Source organism: Pteronotus mesoamericanus, unplaced genomic scaffold, assembly GCF_021234165.1.
Source record: "Pteronotus mesoamericanus isolate MK-2021 breed Mesoamerican mustached bat unplaced genomic scaffold, CSHL_Meso_final contig_349, whole genome shotgun sequence".
In the NCBI taxonomy this organism is placed as follows: domain Eukaryota; kingdom Metazoa; phylum Chordata; class Mammalia; order Chiroptera; family Mormoopidae; genus Pteronotus; species Pteronotus mesoamericanus.
Genome location: NW_026555138.1, coordinates 1 through 16,538, shown reverse-complemented (window position 1 = coordinate 16,538; position 16,538 = coordinate 1). Strand labels below are relative to the sequence as shown.

Here is a 16,538-nt window from a genome sequence, read left to right as displayed (position 1 = left end):
CAAATTGACGAGCAAAATAGAACCAGAAGCGTGGCAACAGGGAGCAGGCCGGCAGCTGTAGGAGGAGCGAGGGGCGGCTGTGGAAGGGAGGGAAGGGGACACGTCAAAGAGCACGTAGGACTGACCCATGGACACAGACACCGGAGAGGCGCGGGCCAGAGGGGCAGGCTAGGTGGGGAGGGGGCGGGAGGGAGAAAGCTGGCACAACTGTAATGGAATAAACAATTACGAATTTAAACCAAAAAAAAGGACAGAAACCTGACACATGCTACAACATGGATGACTCTTGAGGACATTGCGCTGAGTGAAACAAAACAGACATGAAGGGGGATGAGGGGACTAAATGGTAATGGAAAAATATAATAAAGATTATATATTTTTTATTTGTTACTTTTTAGAAAAAAATGTATCTTTAAAAAAAGACACAGAGGGACAAATGCCAAATGACTCTGCTCACATCGGTCCCTAGAGGAGTCAGATCGGCGGAGACAGAGGTAAAATGCTAAGCCGCAGGAGCTGGGGGCGGGGTGGGGGACCTATTTAATAGAGTGCAGTTTGGGAAGATGAAAAAGCTCTGGAGGAGATGGTGGTGAGGGTTTTACAACACTGTGAATGTACTAAATACCACTGAATTGTATCGTTGAAGTGGTAAATTTTAGGTATTATTATCTACTTATAAAAATCATGGCACCTCCCTACTGACTGCAATGAACAAAACGAACGAGCAAAATAGAACCAGAGGCGTGGAAACAGGGAGCAGGCCGGCAGCTGTAGGAGGAGCGAGGGGGGGCTGTGGAAGGGAAGGAGGGGACACGTCACAGCCATCTGACCGGCTGTGAGCCTTTCCGTCCTGGACTCCTCTATAAAGCGGGGGCAAAGGCGGCGACAGCGACGGCGCCCGCCTCGGTGTGCGGTGCCGTTAACCCCAGCGCTGGCCGCACCACGCGCGAGGGCGCGCTTTGCTGTTAGGCGCGGGCTGCAGCCCCTGGACCCGCCCGGGGTCCGGCCTTTTCATCTCAGCCCTCGACCTGGGGCTTGCCCTGGATTGTAGCAAGCCCGGCTCCTTCCCATCTTTCAGCTCAAAGTCACTGCCTCGTCACTTCGGGGTCTATCTCGACCAGGGACGTCCTCGTTTATTTATTTTGCGGGTCGTCGCACTAGAACTTAAGTTGCGCGGAAGCAGGGTCCCTGACGCGGAGCAGTGAATGAGTGACAGGTGACGTCTGCATGCACACTGAGGTCAGTCTCGAGCCGACACAGGAAGAGCACCGCAGAGGAGCAGCCGCTGGGCCCAGGCGGTTCGGTTCCGCGGCGTGAGTGAGACGAGCGACTCGTCCACCTCACTGGGTCAGCCGGCCCAGAGCGCCTGTGCGGCCCGGAACCGCCAGTTCCAGCACAGCCGGCGGAGCCTGCGCAGCCGCTGTGAAGCCCACGTGCAGTCCCCACGGGAGGCAATGCAGTTACACTTCCGGCAGCCGTGCACCATGGGATTTGTAGTGTGCCGGCTGCATTGGCCGCTGTCGCACAGGCGCGCTGCATGTTGGGAGTTTGGAGGGACCGCCCCCCCCCCCCCGCCTCGCGTGGCATTCAGGAAGCCCTGGAAAAACGGTCCACTGGAGCTCGCGCCCCGCTTCGTTCTGCGGCCCCAGGGTTTCTGGGGACATTCGTCCTCCACTATATAAGAAGGCGGACCCGGAACTCCCCCTTTGCGGGAGCGGCTAAGAGCCTGGACGGGATGATGGCTCCTCCCTCGTCCTAATTGACCGAACGCGTCGTGACGTCATTCGCAGGCGCCCTCACGGGGTACTGCACGTAGGCCCCGGAGGCTTCTGGGTAGCGGATTACCCCCGCCCCCGTCGCCGGCGCCTTCCTTTCCCTGCCTGACGCCGCCGAGGTTGCACGCGCTAGGCCTCTTCGCCGCCGTCGAGTGAGTGTGGCGGTCCGGCCACTCCGCGGGCCGGGCGGGGGCTCTCGCGGGCCAGCAGGGTGCGAAGCGGGGCGGGCCTCGGTGAGGGCCCGCGAGCCGGTCCGCGTGCTGCGGCCGCGCCCGGGCCGGGGTGGGGCGGGAGGCCTCCGGGTCACGCTGCGGCCCTGTCCCTTCAGGATGCGCTACGTTGCCTCCTATCTCCTGGCCGCCCTCGGGGGCAATTCGTCTCCCAGCGCCAAGGACATCAAGAAGATCTTGGACAGTGTGGGCATCGAGGCGGATGACGACCGGCTCAACAAGGTAGACGCCCCGCCAGGCGGGCACTCGGCACTAGGGGGTTTCTCTCCTACCCGACCCGAGTGTTCTCTGGGCCCAAAGCCCAGTTTTGGGGGGCTGTGCCTTTGGGGGACCCTGATACTGCCCCAAGGACGCAGAACGCTTGTGAGGCAAAGCCCGGGCCAGCATGGCCTTCGTAGAAGCACAACGCGAATCCTGTGTAATTGAAAAGTCTTCAGTTGACCCTCTTTTTGTAAGAAACGACTATTTTAAAGCCATCCTTTTTCACTTAGCTCGCAGTGTTACTTTGAGACGGAGCGGGCATAAACTCGGGTGTTGTGCGTTCGTTCCTCGGCGGGGAGTTTTCGGAACGAGTGGAGTCCGCGGGCAGCCTAGCTGTGGGAACCCACGTGCGGGCAGTAGCTAGTGTTCTGGCGGCGGGGCCTGGGCGTGCCCTCCGGGTCCCGGCCCGCGCTGCCCCGCCGCAGGGGGGAGGCTCGGGTGGGGTCTCCGCTCACCCGGCCGTGGCTTTCTGCCCTAGGTCATCAGTGAGCTGAACGGCAAGAACATCGAAGACGTCATCGCCCAGGGTGAGATGGGGCGGTGGCCCTCGTCGTCACGGTCCATTCTAATGCCTGCTGGTCAGCGGTGGCCTGCCAGGCTTCGCTTGTGGACCAGAGTACCCTGGTAGCGACGCCGGGAGGCGTGAGCTCAGCGGCTGTGGGCTCGCGTGCGCGCGCTTCTGGACACGCGAGGGACGTGGCGCTAGGGGGCGCCCGCGCTCCCTGGGCCTCGCCGCCCTGTGGTCGGGAACCGGCCTTTGTAAACAAGCCTCGCGGTGCGCTCTGTAGGGCGGGGTGTCGGGGGGCCAGTCTCCTGCCCTCTTTGGCTGGGCGGACTGTTTCCGGGGGACATCAGGCTGGAGTGGAGGAGGCTTGTGTGGAAGTCTAGCTGTTGGAGCAGCCGTTCCTGCCCCTGGGCACGTGACAGGCCAGGGCCCGCCCAGCCAGGAGCCTCATCTGAGTTGCTGCGGGAAACAAGAGTCTGGACACCGGCCGCAGGCTAGGTCCTCGCCGAGCTACAGACGTGTTTGTCCAGCTCGACCGCAGGGTGGGGACTGTGGCCCGGCTCCCAGCTTCTCGTGGATCAATTCTTAGAAGTCAAGTTCCTGGATCCCAGGGGGCAGGGGTGGGTGCGGCAGAGCCTCTTGTCTGACAGACTGCCTGCCCCCGCCCCCAACACCAGCAGTGGGCAGCCCGTGTCTTCGCCCCTCTCCAGGGGCCTGCAGGCTGAGCCTCACCCCCCTTCTCTGGTCCTGGCAGGTATTGGCAAGCTGGCCAGCGTCCCGGCTGGCACACCTGTGGCCGTCTCCGCCGCCCCAGGGACGGCCGCTCCTGCTGCTGGTTCTGCCCCAGCTGCAGGTAAGGGGAGGCTGGGCAGCCGCTGCTGTGGGTGCACCGGGGTGTTGGGGCGCCCGGCCTGCCGTGAGGCCCTCGCTCACCCACTGCGGTCTTGCCCCCACAGTGGAGGAGAAGAAGGACGAGAAGAAGGAGGAGTCGGAAGAGTCGGACGACGACATGGGCTTCGGCTTGTTCGATTAGAGTCTCGTTCCCCTGCAAATAAAACCCTTTTTATGTATAAAATCTTGAGGGCCTGTGAGTGTGTGTCAGAGCCTGGCCTCGCTGCAGGGCGGGTGGAGCCCACGGCGGGAGGGGCTGGCTGGGGGGCTCGGGAGGAAGGGGTCTGGTGCGAAGGAGTGCCTGGGTTGGGGGCCCCTTCCTGGTTGTTGTCCTGGCTCCCGGGGGTTTCCCAGGGAGTGACGCCTGCAGGGACACCAGGAAACTTTCCAGAACAATGGGTAGGTCATTCGGGTAGCATGTCCCCTGATACTCCTAAGGTGCCGGTTTGACCCCACTCATGGCGCACAGAATCTACCAGTAAGGGCATAAACAGGTGGAGCAAATCCGTGTTTCTCTCGCTCAAGTCAGTCCGAGCAGCGGTTCGTGGTCTCTGCTGCTCTGAGGAGGGCAGAGGCCAGTGGCTCCCCTGACGCCGGTAGCCTCTTTGTTACACAAGAGGCTGGGCACATGACCCCTGGGTTTCCTTCCCTATGGGGCCGGGTCCAGTTTTCAAGCCAGTGCCCCCCCCTCTGCCTTAACCTCTGAGCATCTTGGGCAGTCACTTAGCGCCTCTGAGCTCGGTTTCCCCTGCTGTCGGGCAGATAGGGGAGTCCTGTGGGCAGGTGTGCCCCCTGGGGCCGTGGGCTCACAGGGTCCCTTGCGGTGGGCCCTGGCCTGAAGTGTGGCTCAGGGTGGAGGCCTTCCCTTCGCCCACCCAGCTGCTGCCGTGGCCTGCCGCTGTTGGCGGCCTCCTGAGCCTTCACCTCTGCCCACCAGTACCAGGTCCCCAGCAGGCATCAACTCCCCCATCCGTCCGGAGGCTCTGGGTCAGCGGCGGGCCTCCGCCTGTTGGCTGGAGCTCTCCGGAAAAGTAATGAGAAGAGGAGCGGGTGGGGGAGGCCCTAGGGCAGGAGTGAGCTTGGGGGGTGAGGGGAGGGAGGCCGAGCAGTGGGACTAGGGTGGGACCTGGGCTTTGTGGGCGCAGGTGGAAGCTATGCTCCTGGGTGGGTGGGACATGGGGTCCGGGGAAGCAAGGACCACTGCACAGGTCCTAGGGGCATGTGCTGGGAGGGGAGGAGCAGTGTGTGGGGTGGGGGGTCCCCTGTCCCAGGCCGGGGTAGGAGACCCCACTGAGAAGTGGACCCAGGGTCCAGGGCAGGGCTCGCAATGCGACCCTGGGACCTTGAAGGGAAGGGCCCTGTGTGGGCCAGAGGACACTGGGGGTTGGGGCGAACCCGCCTGGCGCAACCACCGCACGCCAGGCACCAGGGGTTCCTCCCACCCCCCGCCAGGGTTCCAGGAAAGGCCACCCTGTTCCCAGATCCAGAGCTGAAGGTCCCAGAGGCCCGGAGGGAGGGACGTGCACTCAAAACAGTTCAACCCTGGTGTGGAAATGGGGGCAGAGGCCTCGCTGCACTGGGGCGGTACCAGCCCCAAGGCCCTGCTGTCCCAGGGAAGCCGGCAGGGCTAGGGCCCAGCCCTCCTTGGAGCAGGTTGAGGGCGGGCCTCCTTCAGTCCCTGGCTTGGCCTGCACTGCCCAGCCCCCCTCTTCCCAGGCTGGCTTTGGGGCTCTGCCCTGTCCCCACGGTGCCACAACCTTTGCCGCCCCACCCCCCCGCTGCCTCCAGTGGCATCCCCAAGGGCTCAGTCATCAGGGGGCTCCGACTAGCTTGATGGGGCAGCACCCTCTGCACTGTACCTGCATCCAAGGCTTTGGGGGGGGTCCCCTGTGCAGAGAGGACAAGTCTGTAAGTCAGGTTCATTCACTAAGACCCCCTGCTTCCTCTGTCCCAGCGCTCAGGCCCATTCCCTCCTCTCTATCCCCCTCGCTCCCCGACCCCAGGCACTTGCACACGGCGTGTAGCAGCCTGGGTGGGCGACCCTGAGCCCCTTCCTGAGGTAACAGCACCCACACGCCCTGTCACCTCGTTTTTCTCCTCATTCTGAATTTAGGTGAACATCTGCTCCCTTCCTTGCCCAGTAGGGCTGGGGCTGGGTTGACTGTTCACCACTCTGCCCTGTGCTCAGTATGGGCGGGTGCCTCGAAGCAGTGGCTGAGGACCAGGCCGCACAGTGTGACCCCAGATAGCCACGTCCTGGGGAGGCCCTGCTCTGACGTTGGGGCCTGGCCCCGGGCTGGGCAGGGGCTGCGGCCCGGCACCCGCTGGGCCCCCGACCTGAGCTCCTGCCTGGGGAGGGGTTGCTTGGAGGAGACGGATGTGTGGCCTCCCCCCGGGCCCCAGCGCAGGCCAGCCCCGGCGTGAGGTGCAAGGGTGCCCCCGGCCCCAGCCAGGCTAGGCCTGCTCCCCACAACAATCCAGGAGAAGAATGCGGAACAGGGGTGGAGGGTGACATCACCCAGTGCTCCACCGGCTGGGGCAATTAGCAGGGGTGGGGCAGGGCCCAAGTCATACACAAGTAGCACAGCCTGAGAAGCCGGGATAGGACGCAGGTAGAACCCAGGTTAGTGCCCAGGTGCGAGGGGCCGCGCGGGGGCAGGGCTGGGGCGCAGACAGCACGTATCGTCCCAGGAGCTGGTGTTCGCTCTTGAGGTTAGTTGTTTGTGATTCACATCCAGTCCTGGATGTCTATGGGTTGGTCTGTGGATGAGTCGTGGGTCCTGGGAGTCCCTGGCCTGGGGAGTGGGTGTTGTAGATGGACCACGAAGGAGGAGGCGCCGGCTGCCCAAACATCAAGGCCCTCCCCTCGCGAGTGTCCAGGTTTGCACGAGGCCCCGAGGCTCCCAGGCTCCCAAACTCCGGAGGGCCTGGGCCTGAGCTTGCTCTTCCTCACACGGTTAGGCCACTGTGTATCCTCTCCGCCGCCCACGATGGGGAGCAGGGGGGACGGCAGGAGGCCAGGGGTCTGGTCGCTGTCTTTGACAGGGTCACCGCTGTCTGCTGTTCAGGGCCCGGAGGCTCTGACAGTGGCGGAATGGGGTCCCAGGCCCGGGGGCGGGGCCTTCAGGGAGGGGGCGGAGCTCCAGGGCCCCGGAAGGCGCGGCCGTTCCCCGCATGCTCTGATTGGGCCGCGTGTGCAGGCCCCGCCCCGCGCCGGCCCCGCCCACCCACTCCTAAAAACACCGCCTTTGCCGCTGCCTTGAGCAGCGTCGCCGCCTCCGCGGGCGGGGACCCTGAGAGCGACCGCGGACCGGCGGCCGGATCCAGGCCGATCGGCAAGCAAACAGTGCACAACGAGGCTGGCCGCCGGGGAGTCCCGGCCGGCGGGCCGCCGCGATGTTTCCTAAGGAAGCGACGTTCCCCCGGGAGACGACTTGGAACATCTCGTTCGCGGGCTGCGGTTTCCTCGGCGTCTACCACATCGGCGTAGCTTCCTGCCTCCGCGAGCACGCGCCCTTCCTGGTGGCCAACGCCACGCACATCTATGGCGCCTCGGCCGGGGCTCTCACGGCCACGGCGCTGGTCACCGGGGCCTGCCTGGGTGAGCTGGGCCGGCGGGCAGGGCCGGGTGGATGTTCATGCGCACAGCGCCCCTCCATCCGGCGCTGGAAAGCCGGACCCAGGCCGCGGGCACAATCCCGGCCCCAGCCCCGGCCTGGGGGCGGGGCCTAGCTTGTTTTGTTCCCGGGGTACCCCGGCCTGGCGCGCTTCTGGGGCCGAGGCCGCCTCTAGAGCAGGAGGTGGGGGCGGGCAGGTGCATCAGACGCTATTTCATTGGAAAGAGACATTAACTCGTGGGCGGGACTGTGAGAGTAGGAGGAGGAGCCTAAACTGCCCCCTCACCCGGACCGGGCTTGGTGCCCCGACGAGGTGCTAGCGGTCACTGTGTCCTGGGACTATAGCATTCCTGGCTGCCATGGCCTGGGGCCTGGTTTGGGGGTGGCCTCTTAGAGAACGTCTGGGCAGTGTAGCCCGATGCTTCCCAAGGGTCCCTGGAGCAAGAGCCAGGCAGGTCAGGCCTGGCCGTGGCAAGCTCTCCGCCACCCTCTTCCTCCTTGCACACCGCCAACTGTGGGCCGGGGTCCCCAGCTGTGGCCCCCCGTTTTGGCCCCTTCCTCGGGGCGGCAGGTGTTTCTGGACTCTCCTGCCCCATAGTTGGAGCGCAGAGGTCTGAGTCCACTGTCCCCACGCCCTTCCTGCGGTGCCTGTCAGTTGTGTTTACGGTACTTCAGGAGCCCTGGACACACTGCCCAGCCCCCAGGCTCCCCTGGCAGCCAAGGTGACAGAGGGGTCATCAGTGCCCTCCCAGCAGGAGCCCGGGCAGGGTTCTCCATGCCTCCTTCCTATGACCTTTGTCCTAAGAGGGTCGGGTAGGAGCTTGACTCCAATTCTTGGGAAGGGGGATCCACCACGGCGGCCCCCCAGACCAGGGCTCTCAGCCCCCATGCTGGCCTTGGGACATACCTAGGCCCCTGGCGCTCTGGGGGGGACGTGGCTCCATAGCACCTCCCCACCCCACTCCCAAGAAACCTCTTTCTCACTTGCGGTTTGGGCAGGGGGAGCCCCGCAGTGTGGCAGGTGCTGGCCCCACGCTGCCCACTCCCGACCTGAGCATTGGGACCCCACTATTTCCAGCCTCATGCTGCTGCTGGGCCTGTGGGACCTCGGGGCTGCACTGGGCTTTGTGGGTCTGGCCAAGTGGGTAACGGCTGTGCTGGCCAGAGTTGAGCCTCTGCCTGCCCCCCTTCTGGGCTGAGCGCCACGGGAGGCCAGGCCCGGTGACTCATGGGTCACAGCAGACTGTTGGGAAACGCCGGGCAGAGGGCAGGCCCGGCCCCAGCTGGCCAGCCCCGTCATCTGCCCTCCCAGGGGTGGTGGCTGCCTCTCTCTCTTCAGGGGCAGGTGGCAAAAGTCCCAACCGTGGGTCAGGCCCCCCCGGTGGACACTGAGAGTCCTCCAGGGGGGCGGGAGGCCATGAGTCAGTGCGCCCTGGGACTCTGGGCATGGAGCCGCAGCGGTGTGCGGAAGCCAGGACTGCTGGCCCCTGATCCTTGGCCCTCCTGCCCCAGGCGAGGCCGGTGCCAACATCATCGAGGTGTCTAAGGAAGCCCGGAAGCGGTTCCTGGGCCCACTGCACCCCTCTTTCAACCTGGTGAAGACCATCCGTGGCTGCCTGGTGAAAACTCTGCCTGCCGACAGCCATGAGTGTGCCAGCGGGCGCCTGGGCATCTCCCTGACCCGCGTCTCCGATGGCAAGAATGTCATCATATACAACTTCAGCTCCAAGGATGAGCTCATCCAGGTGGGCCCTGGTGGGGTCGGGCGGAGGGCACGGCTGCCCCCCGGAGGCCCTGCTCACCGCCCCTCTCTGCCCCGGCACCGCAGGCCAACGTCTGCAGCACCTTCATCCCTGTGTACTGTGGCCTCATCCCTCCCACCTTCCGGGGGGTGGTAAGTGCCCCGGGCACCTTCCCTGGGAGACTGCTGGGGGCGGTGGGAGGGGGTGCAGGAAGCTGTCTGTGCCCCTAGCCCCTCGCTCCTGCCGCTGCCTCTTACCTCACTTCCCCAGAGTTGCTCAAGAGCCAGGCCCGCCCTGTGTCCCTGTGCACTTCCTCTAGCTCCCCCCACCCCCCGGCTACCCCTCAGCACCCGGCGGGCCCGTGGCCAGTGCCTAGTGCGTAAAAGGCTCCAGTGAGACAGCCCCCAGGCGGGGCCCCCGGGGGGGCCGGCACGCCCTGCAGTTTCCTCGCCACACGACCCTGTGTCCCTGCCACCTCAGCGCTACGTGGACGGTGGCATCTCGGACAACCTGCCGCTCTATGAGCTGAAGAACACCATCACGGTGTCCCCCTTCTCGGGTGAGAGCGACATCTGCCCCCAGGACAGCTCCACCAACATCCACGAGCTCCGGGTGACCAACACCAGCATCCAGTTCAACCTGCGCAACCTCTACCGCCTCTCCAAGGCCCTGTTTCCACCCGAGCCCCTGGTGAGCCGCTCTGGGGCACTGCGGCCTGCCGCTGGGAGAGCAGGCTGCCCGTGCGGCCTCTGCTGAGTGCCCAGGGTGGGATGGGGAGCTGGACAAGCCCTTCTGAGGCCTGGGGACGAAGCCTGTGACCCGCGTGACCTCTCCCCTGGGGGACAACGTCTCCAGCCTCTGTCCAGCCTGGATCTTGTCCTAGATCCGTTAGCTTAGTGGTGGGCAGGGGCAGGGTCTGCGGGGACGTCTAAGGGCGGAACAGCGGTGCATCTGACTCTCGGCTCCTGTGTATCTGTGCCCTGGCTCAGGTGCTGCGAGAGATGTGCAAGCAGGGCTATCGGGACGGCCTGCGCTTTCTGCGGAGAAACGGTGCGTGGGGGCCAGGCCCCGCCCCCCAGGGTTGGTGTGGGGCTCTGCGTCACCGCCTCTCCCTCCCCTGCGCTGACCACGCGGGTTTCCATCCTCCCCACCCAGGCCTCCTGAACCGACCCAACCCCCTGCTGGCACTGCCGCCCGCCCGCCCCGCTGTCCGCCAGGATGAGGATGAGGCGGCAGTGGAGAGGGCTCGTGGGGAGGGCCACTTGCAGCCACCCGGGGAAGATCCCATCCTGGAACATCTGCCTGCCCGGCTCAATGAGGGTGCGTTGTCGGGGGCGCGGCTGCTTTGTGGTCTGCGGAGGGCGAGGTTCCGGGGAGCGTGGGGGCTCCTCCACCTGCAGCACGCGGCTCGCGGCTCTGCGTGAGGGGGAGGGTGGGCTGGGGGAGGAGGCCCTGGGGCGGGGGTGGAGCAGCAGAACAGGGCGGCCCCCCGCCCCACCTCCCCCCACCCCCCGCCTCGGGGGTCAGCCTTGCTCCTGCACCCCGCCCACAGCCCTGCTGGAGGCCTGCGTGGAGCCCAAGGACCTGCTGACCACACTCTCCAACATGCTGCCCGTGCGTCTGGCCACGGCCATGATGGTGCCCTACACCCTGCCGCTGGAGAGCGCCGTGTCCTTCACCATCCGGTACGCTCTGCGGGGGGCGGGAGGGGAGAATGCCCGGGCTTTGGGGTCAGGCGTGAGGGCCGGGCCCCGGGAAGGGAGAGCTGGCTGGGGGGCCGCGGGCGCGCGGAGCCGGGCGCTAGCCTCGAGGCCGTGCCCCCCGCCCCCAGCTTGCTGGAGTGGCTGCCCGACGTCCCCGAGGACATCCGGTGGATGAAGGAGCAGACGGGCAGCATCTGCCAGTACCTGATGATGCGCGCCAAGAGGAAGCTGGGCAGCCACCTGCCCTCCAGGTGAGCGCCTGGCTGCCCTGCTCTCCGCGGGCCACGGCTGCGCTCTGGAGAGACCCCCCCGCACTAAAGCGCCCTCTGCCCGCAGGCTGTCGGAGCAGATGGAGCTGCGCCGCGCGCAGTCGCTGCCCTCCGTGCCGCTGTCCTGCGCTGCCTACTGCGAGGCGCTGCCCGGCTGGATGCGCAACAACCTCTCCCTGGCAGACACGCTGGCCAAGTGGGAGGAGTGCCAGCGCCAGCTGCTGCTGGGCCTCTTCTGCACCAACGTGGCCTTCCCGCCGGACGCCCTGCGCATGTGCGCCCCTGCCGGGCCCAGCCCAGCGCCCCCGCAGCCCCCGCCCAGCTTGCCCCCTTGCTGAGCCCTTCCCGGCCCCTGGGTCCCAGTGCTGAGGGCGCGGCCCCCGGCTTCCCTGCCCCGTGAGGCAGGCCCTGGGGCCGGCTGAGACCCCGCTCCCCGGCCTCTCTCTGTGGCCCTGGGAGAGAGAGATCGGGACCCTGGAGGCCCCGAGAAGGGGCTTTGCTGTCGACCCCCTCACCAACCACTCACCAGCTGCACTGAGCAGGCGGGGGTGTGGAGCACCCCTCCCCAGCCGCAGAGGGCCCCTCCCCGTGCCTTACCCTCCCCTCCCAGGCGCGCCCCTTCCCAGGGCAGGGCCGCCCGGTGGTGGTCAGGGCAGCCCTGCTCCTGAGAACTTTGTAGCTGCTCCTCCCGCTGAGTTTTTCACGTTTTACTGAAGAAGGTGTGTGAAGGATTATTTATTTTCCTGAAGCAGCTGTAATAAAGGCCAAGCTCAGCTCCCATGTCCTCCGCGTACGTGAGCCCCTCGAGCTGACCCGTGTCGGTGCCGCTTCGGGTCAGGGCTTCCCAGGGTCCCGTCCCCGGGCCTGGCGTTCAGGCCTGGGTGCCCCCGAAGGCACGCGCGGGCCTGCTGGGCCACGTCCCCTCCCTAGGCTGGGACCCACGTCAGCGCTGAGGCCGGCCGGCCGACCCTTGGGCGCAGCTTTCCAAGGGCCAGTGGGAACACTTGGGGCCAAGATGCTCGTTGAATACAAAACAAAGGCCTGTTTACAGAAGGTGGCGTCAGCTATCTCTGCTCCACGGTGACAGGGCGGGGGCTGTGGAGGGCGAGGCTCCTGAGCGGGCGTGGGGGCCGGCTCCGCCTGGGGTGCGCAGCCCACGGCTCTGCGTGAGGTGCTGGCCTCCCTGGTCACCGCGAACCAGGCCGCTCCGGCCAGATGCACACACGTTCCTGCTCCCTGTCTGCCTCTGTGTGCACAGGGCGCCGGCAGGCCCTGACTGTGAAGCAGCTGGACCTCGCTCTGGGAGAGACATTGTTTCCTGAAAGTGTCCCCGGCCCCAGGGTAATCAGAGGGAGTTTGGCCGGCCCCCCTTGGTGACCAACAGGGCCGCGGGGACAGCCGGGCGCTTGGCTAGCTGTCCAGAGCCCTCGGTCTTGCCCAGCCCAGCCCCGCCTGCCGCACACACCGCCCCCGCCCCGCCTAGGTGTGGGGTGGCAGCCCCCAGCCAACAATAACGGTTGGTGGTAGGACTGCAGGACTGGGCGAGCCGGCTGGGCAGGTCCCTGGTGTTCCTGGGTGCCAGGGGCCGCCCCCCTCGCGGTCTCAAGGTCCTGTCCTATCAGCCCAACCTGTTCTAGCTCAGCAGGATCCCAGGCCCCTGAAGAAGCAGAGGCCTCCAGCCCCTGGCTCTGCCCTGCCTGCAGCGAGGCCAGGCCCCGCAGGTGGGTGCAGGGGCCAGGCGGCGGCCGCAGCGGGGGGCCCCGGGGGAGGATGAAGTTTTCTCCCCCTGCAGGAAGGCCCCACGCAGACTCTCCCCAGCTCCTTCCCTCTGCCCTGGCCCCCGGAGAACCCAGGTCAGGATGGGGCCCCAATACGGGTGTGGGGGGCCGGCTGAGGTGCGGGCCGCCCACCCCCACCCACCCACCACTCCCCCTCACACACGCACGGGTGATTGTGCTGTTAAGTGTCATTTTCTAGTATGTCACATGTGTCTTATTTAAACATGGGAACAACCAAGCTGGGAAAGTATAGGGAGGGAAGGAAAAGCCGCCTCACTCCTAGAGATAACCGCTGAAATATTGTGGTCTATTTCCTGCTTGGCGTTTTCCTACACACACTTTTTGGCGCCTTAAATTGGGATCCTCAGGACAGCGTCCCCCTCCTCACCTTGGTCCTGCTCAGCAAGGATCCCCAGGTGCCTGGGTCATCCCGGCACCGCCGTGCGCTGGGACTCCGCCGCCACAAAGATGCGGTCGCCAGGCCGAGGGCGGGTGGGAAGTGAGGCCCAGAGCCTGGCTGCCCCGGACGCGCCGGGAGGCGGGGACAGGGCGACAGCAGCAGCGGCGCCCCGCCCGGGGCCGGCCCACGCCGGGGTCTCGGTGCCTGCAGCGCAGCAGCAGCCGATTCGCCCTGCGCCCCGCGCCGGCCCACGTCGCCCACCGTGCCCGCCTTTCCGGGAGGAGAGGCCAGGTGCGCGGCAGGTGCGGTCGCGGCGCAGCTCGCAGGTAGGCGCCTGGCGGGTCCTGCCGCCCTCCCGCCGGGCGCGCCGCTCCCTGCGCGTGGCGGTCGAGGACTCTAGGGACCCTCGGGGCGGGGCGCGGGCGGCCCTTCCTCCCTGCTTCCCGCGTCCGGTCGCAGCGCAGCTTCCGCTGGGATGGACCTCTGGTCCCGGGGAGCCCGCGAGCCACCGGTCGGGCGGTGCGCCGCGTGGGTGAGGCGACAGCAAGCGGGGGAGATGTCTCCGGCTGCGGGTCCCTTCCTGTCGCCCCTCCTCAGACCCGTCCTCCTTGGAGATCTATTCTCAGGTCCCCAGGAATAGGGTGGGTGGAGAATCACTGTTCTGAACGGAGGGGGAAGGACTCCAGGCCCAGGTGCGGGGGTGGGGGGGGTCGACAAACTGGGGTTCGGCGGTGGAAAATCCGGGAGCAGGGCGTGGTGCGGAGACAGGTGCCTCCGATGAGGGGGCGGGGCGCGCCCGCAGGGAGGGCGGCCCGCGGAGTTCCCGGCCCCGGAGGAGGCCAGTCCCGGGAAGGGGCTGCTAAGCCTAGAATCTAGGGGATTCCTGACAAGGGCCAGGAAGGCACCCTGTCCCAGGCCAGGACCTGGCACCTGCACCCCAGGGGGAACTGCGCCGGTAGTGGGAGGGGCTGCAGCAGGGCGGGAGGAGCCTAACCCGCCTGCCAGCTGGCACAGCGGGGCTGAGGAGAGGCTTTGGCAGGGTGGGCCGAGCGCTCCCACGGGCCCGGCTCGGCCCGGCCCGGCAGCCCCCGTCCCCGACTTAGGACCCATTCAGCTCCCTCGCCCAAGCTCCTGCCCGCAGGGGTCAGGAGCCCCCTCCTCACAGCCCACCACACGATCTTCCGCAGCGCCCCCCGCCCCCCGCCCGGCCGGAGCTTGCCCTCTCCCCAGCCAGTCCTCTCTCGGGCTGCTCCCTGGGCCCGCAGCCTCCAGCTCCCTGGGCGGCCCCTGGGGGCCCCGAGCCAGCATCGCCCCACCCATGACACCCGTGCCTGCAGCACCACCACCCAGTGTGTGCGTCCCCCCTGCCCTCCCAGCAGCCCGGCCTCCTGGACCTGCGCTGCGCCTTCCTCCACCTTCCTCCGCTCCACGCTGGGTCCCCCCGGGCCCCGCTGAGCCTGCAACCCCCTCGGAACTTCGCCCCCTCTGCCTCTCCAGCCCCTGCCCCGCTCATTTACTCCGCGCTCTGCTCAGCCCCTGGCTGCCCCTTGGTTTCACAGCGCCCAGCGGCAGAGACCCCAGCCTCATGGCCAGCCCCCGGGAGCCCAGGGCGGGGGAGGCCCAGGAGGAGGAAGTGGAGGCAGAGGGGGGCTCCGCGGGGCCACAGGCGGCCGTGCTGGCCCAGGCCCAGGAGCTCTTCCTGCTGTGTGACAAGGAGGCCAAGGGCTTCATCACCCGGCACGACCTGCAGGTGAGTCCCCAGTCCCAGGGGGCTGCCCGGCCCAGGGCTGCCTGTGGCCACTCAGCCCGGCCCCTCCGTCTGGCCAGGGCTTGCAGAGCGACCTGCTCCTCACACCGGAACAGCTGGAGGCTGTGTTCGAAAGCCTGGACCAGGCACACACGGGCTTCCTCACTGCCCGAGAGTTCTGCCTCGGCCTGGGTGAGCCCCTCCCTCGCCCCCACCGAGACCCTCACCCCACGACCCTCCCTTCACACACGGGGACTCCATGGGGCCCACAGCCCATACAGAGTGTGGCTGGTGCTTCTCCATTGTCCCTGCTGGACAACACACGGATGCCTGTGCACGCAGGCGCCACGGACCGTGTGGAGCCGACCCTCCTGCACCCCACTGTCTCTCCTGCGCCCCACCCAGGTGGGCTGGCAGGGGGCCAGCTGTCCATTTTGGCCTGAGCCCGGCTGTCACCTCCCACTCCCAGGCCTAGAATCAAACCAGGATAAGGAAGAAAAACAGGAAACTGGGCTCAGAGAACGGGCAGGATATGTTGGGGGGGCAAGCGGCGCCAGGCAGAGCTGGGGTGGAAACCCACAGTCCTGGTCCTCTCTCTCTCTCTCTGTTCCCCCATGTCCACAGGGAAGTTTGTGGGGGTGGAGTCGGCGCAGGGCACGCTGCCCTCCCGGGCTTCCGAGGAAACCTTTGAGTCGGGCTGGTCCGAGGTGCAAGGCCCCGGGGGGTCCCTGGAGGAGGAGGAGGAGGAGGAAGAGAGATTCTTCTCTGCACTGGAGCAGCTCGGGGTGGCCCGGGTGCTGAGCGAGTGAGTCCGGGCGGGTCCCGTTCTCAGGTCCCTCCTCTGCCCGCCTGCTGCCTGTCCACTTCGCCCCACTGTCTGCTCTGGGCAGGGTCCCCAGCCCGGTCTGGCCCTGCCGCCCCTCTCGGCTGCCGCGCCCTGGGAGGAGCCGGGCGTGATTTCCCGCAGGATTTGCATTGCGGAGGCTGCAGCCCGGCAGCCGGGAGGAGGGGTGGCGCCGGGCGCAGGGCCTCGTACGCAGGCACCCAGGGCCCCTCGCTGAGCCTTGAGTCCCGGCTGGGGCGAAAGCCCCCACGTGAGGGAAGCCCTACATGCGGCAAACGCGCCTGGCTTGTCTGGGGCTGCGAAGGTCGCCTTCAGGCCGGGCGCGGAGCCCCCACTCCGGCTTCAGTCCCTGCCCGCCCCTGCAGGCAGCGGGCCGCACGGACGCTCTGGACGCGGCTGCAGCACGAGCGGCCCGAGCTGCTGGGATACTTCGAGGACGTTCTGATTCGAGCGTCCGCCTGCCTGGAGGAGGCGGCCCGAGAGCGGGACGGCCTGGAGCAGGCGCTGCGGCGGTGAGGCCTGGGGGCGGGGCGGCGCTCCGGGGGGCGGTAGGCGCGGGCCGGGGGGGTTCTAAGCAGCTAGCCGTCTCACTCCGGGCCCCCCGAAGGCGGGAGAGCGAACACGAGAGGGAGGTGCGCTGCCTCTACGAGGAGACGGAGCAGCAGCTGCGCGAGCAGCGCCAGCGCCTGCGGAGTCAGGTGGGCCCTTAGCCCCGCCCCCGCCCCGCCCCGCCGGGCCCAATCCCAAGCGCGCGCGTCTTCCTGGCCCCGCCTCCC

General features: G+C 67.0%; 3 protein-coding genes and 1 non-coding gene across 4 annotated transcripts; all 4 read left to right on the top strand.

Moving 5' to 3' along the window:
• Positions 1 to 1,793: 1,793 nt before the first annotated feature.
• RPLP2 (ribosomal protein lateral stalk subunit P2) lies at positions 1,794 to 3,846 on the top strand. The gene is made up of 5 exons (XM_054576778.1): positions 1,794 to 1,927; positions 2,104 to 2,227; positions 2,745 to 2,793; positions 3,526 to 3,624; positions 3,728 to 3,846. The coding sequence occupies exons 2-5, from the start codon at positions 2,105 to 2,107 to the stop codon at positions 3,802 to 3,804; spliced, it is 348 nt and encodes a 115-aa protein (XP_054432753.1). The 5' UTR covers positions 1,794 to 1,927; position 2,104; the 3' UTR covers positions 3,805 to 3,846.
• On the top strand, positions 2,823 to 2,955 carry LOC129073156 (small nucleolar RNA SNORA52). Its single transcript, XR_008529417.1, has one exon. It is a non-coding gene; the product is annotated as a small nucleolar RNA SNORA52 (small nucleolar RNA).
• Positions 3,847 to 6,918: 3,072 nt separating the features above from the next.
• PNPLA2 (patatin like phospholipase domain containing 2) lies at positions 6,919 to 11,772 on the top strand. Its single transcript, XM_054576810.1, has 9 exons — positions 6,919 to 7,263; positions 8,792 to 9,024; positions 9,108 to 9,173; positions 9,502 to 9,711; positions 10,011 to 10,071; positions 10,177 to 10,341; positions 10,574 to 10,706; positions 10,853 to 10,975; positions 11,061 to 11,772. The coding sequence occupies exons 1-9, from the start codon at positions 7,059 to 7,061 to the stop codon at positions 11,329 to 11,331; spliced, it is 1,467 nt and encodes a 488-aa protein (XP_054432785.1). The 5' UTR covers positions 6,919 to 7,058; the 3' UTR covers positions 11,332 to 11,772.
• A 1,670-nt stretch (positions 11,773 to 13,442) lies between these two features.
• CRACR2B (calcium release activated channel regulator 2B) lies at positions 13,443 to 16,460 on the top strand (the record flags this gene model as incomplete). The annotated part of the gene is made up of 6 exons (XM_054576808.1): positions 13,443 to 13,497; positions 14,731 to 14,921; positions 14,999 to 15,110; positions 15,543 to 15,723; positions 16,128 to 16,274; positions 16,370 to 16,460. Coding segments are annotated over exons 2-6 (696 nt in total), but the record flags the coding sequence as incomplete, so codon positions are not given.
• Between the last annotated feature and the right edge of the window lie 78 nt (positions 16,461 to 16,538).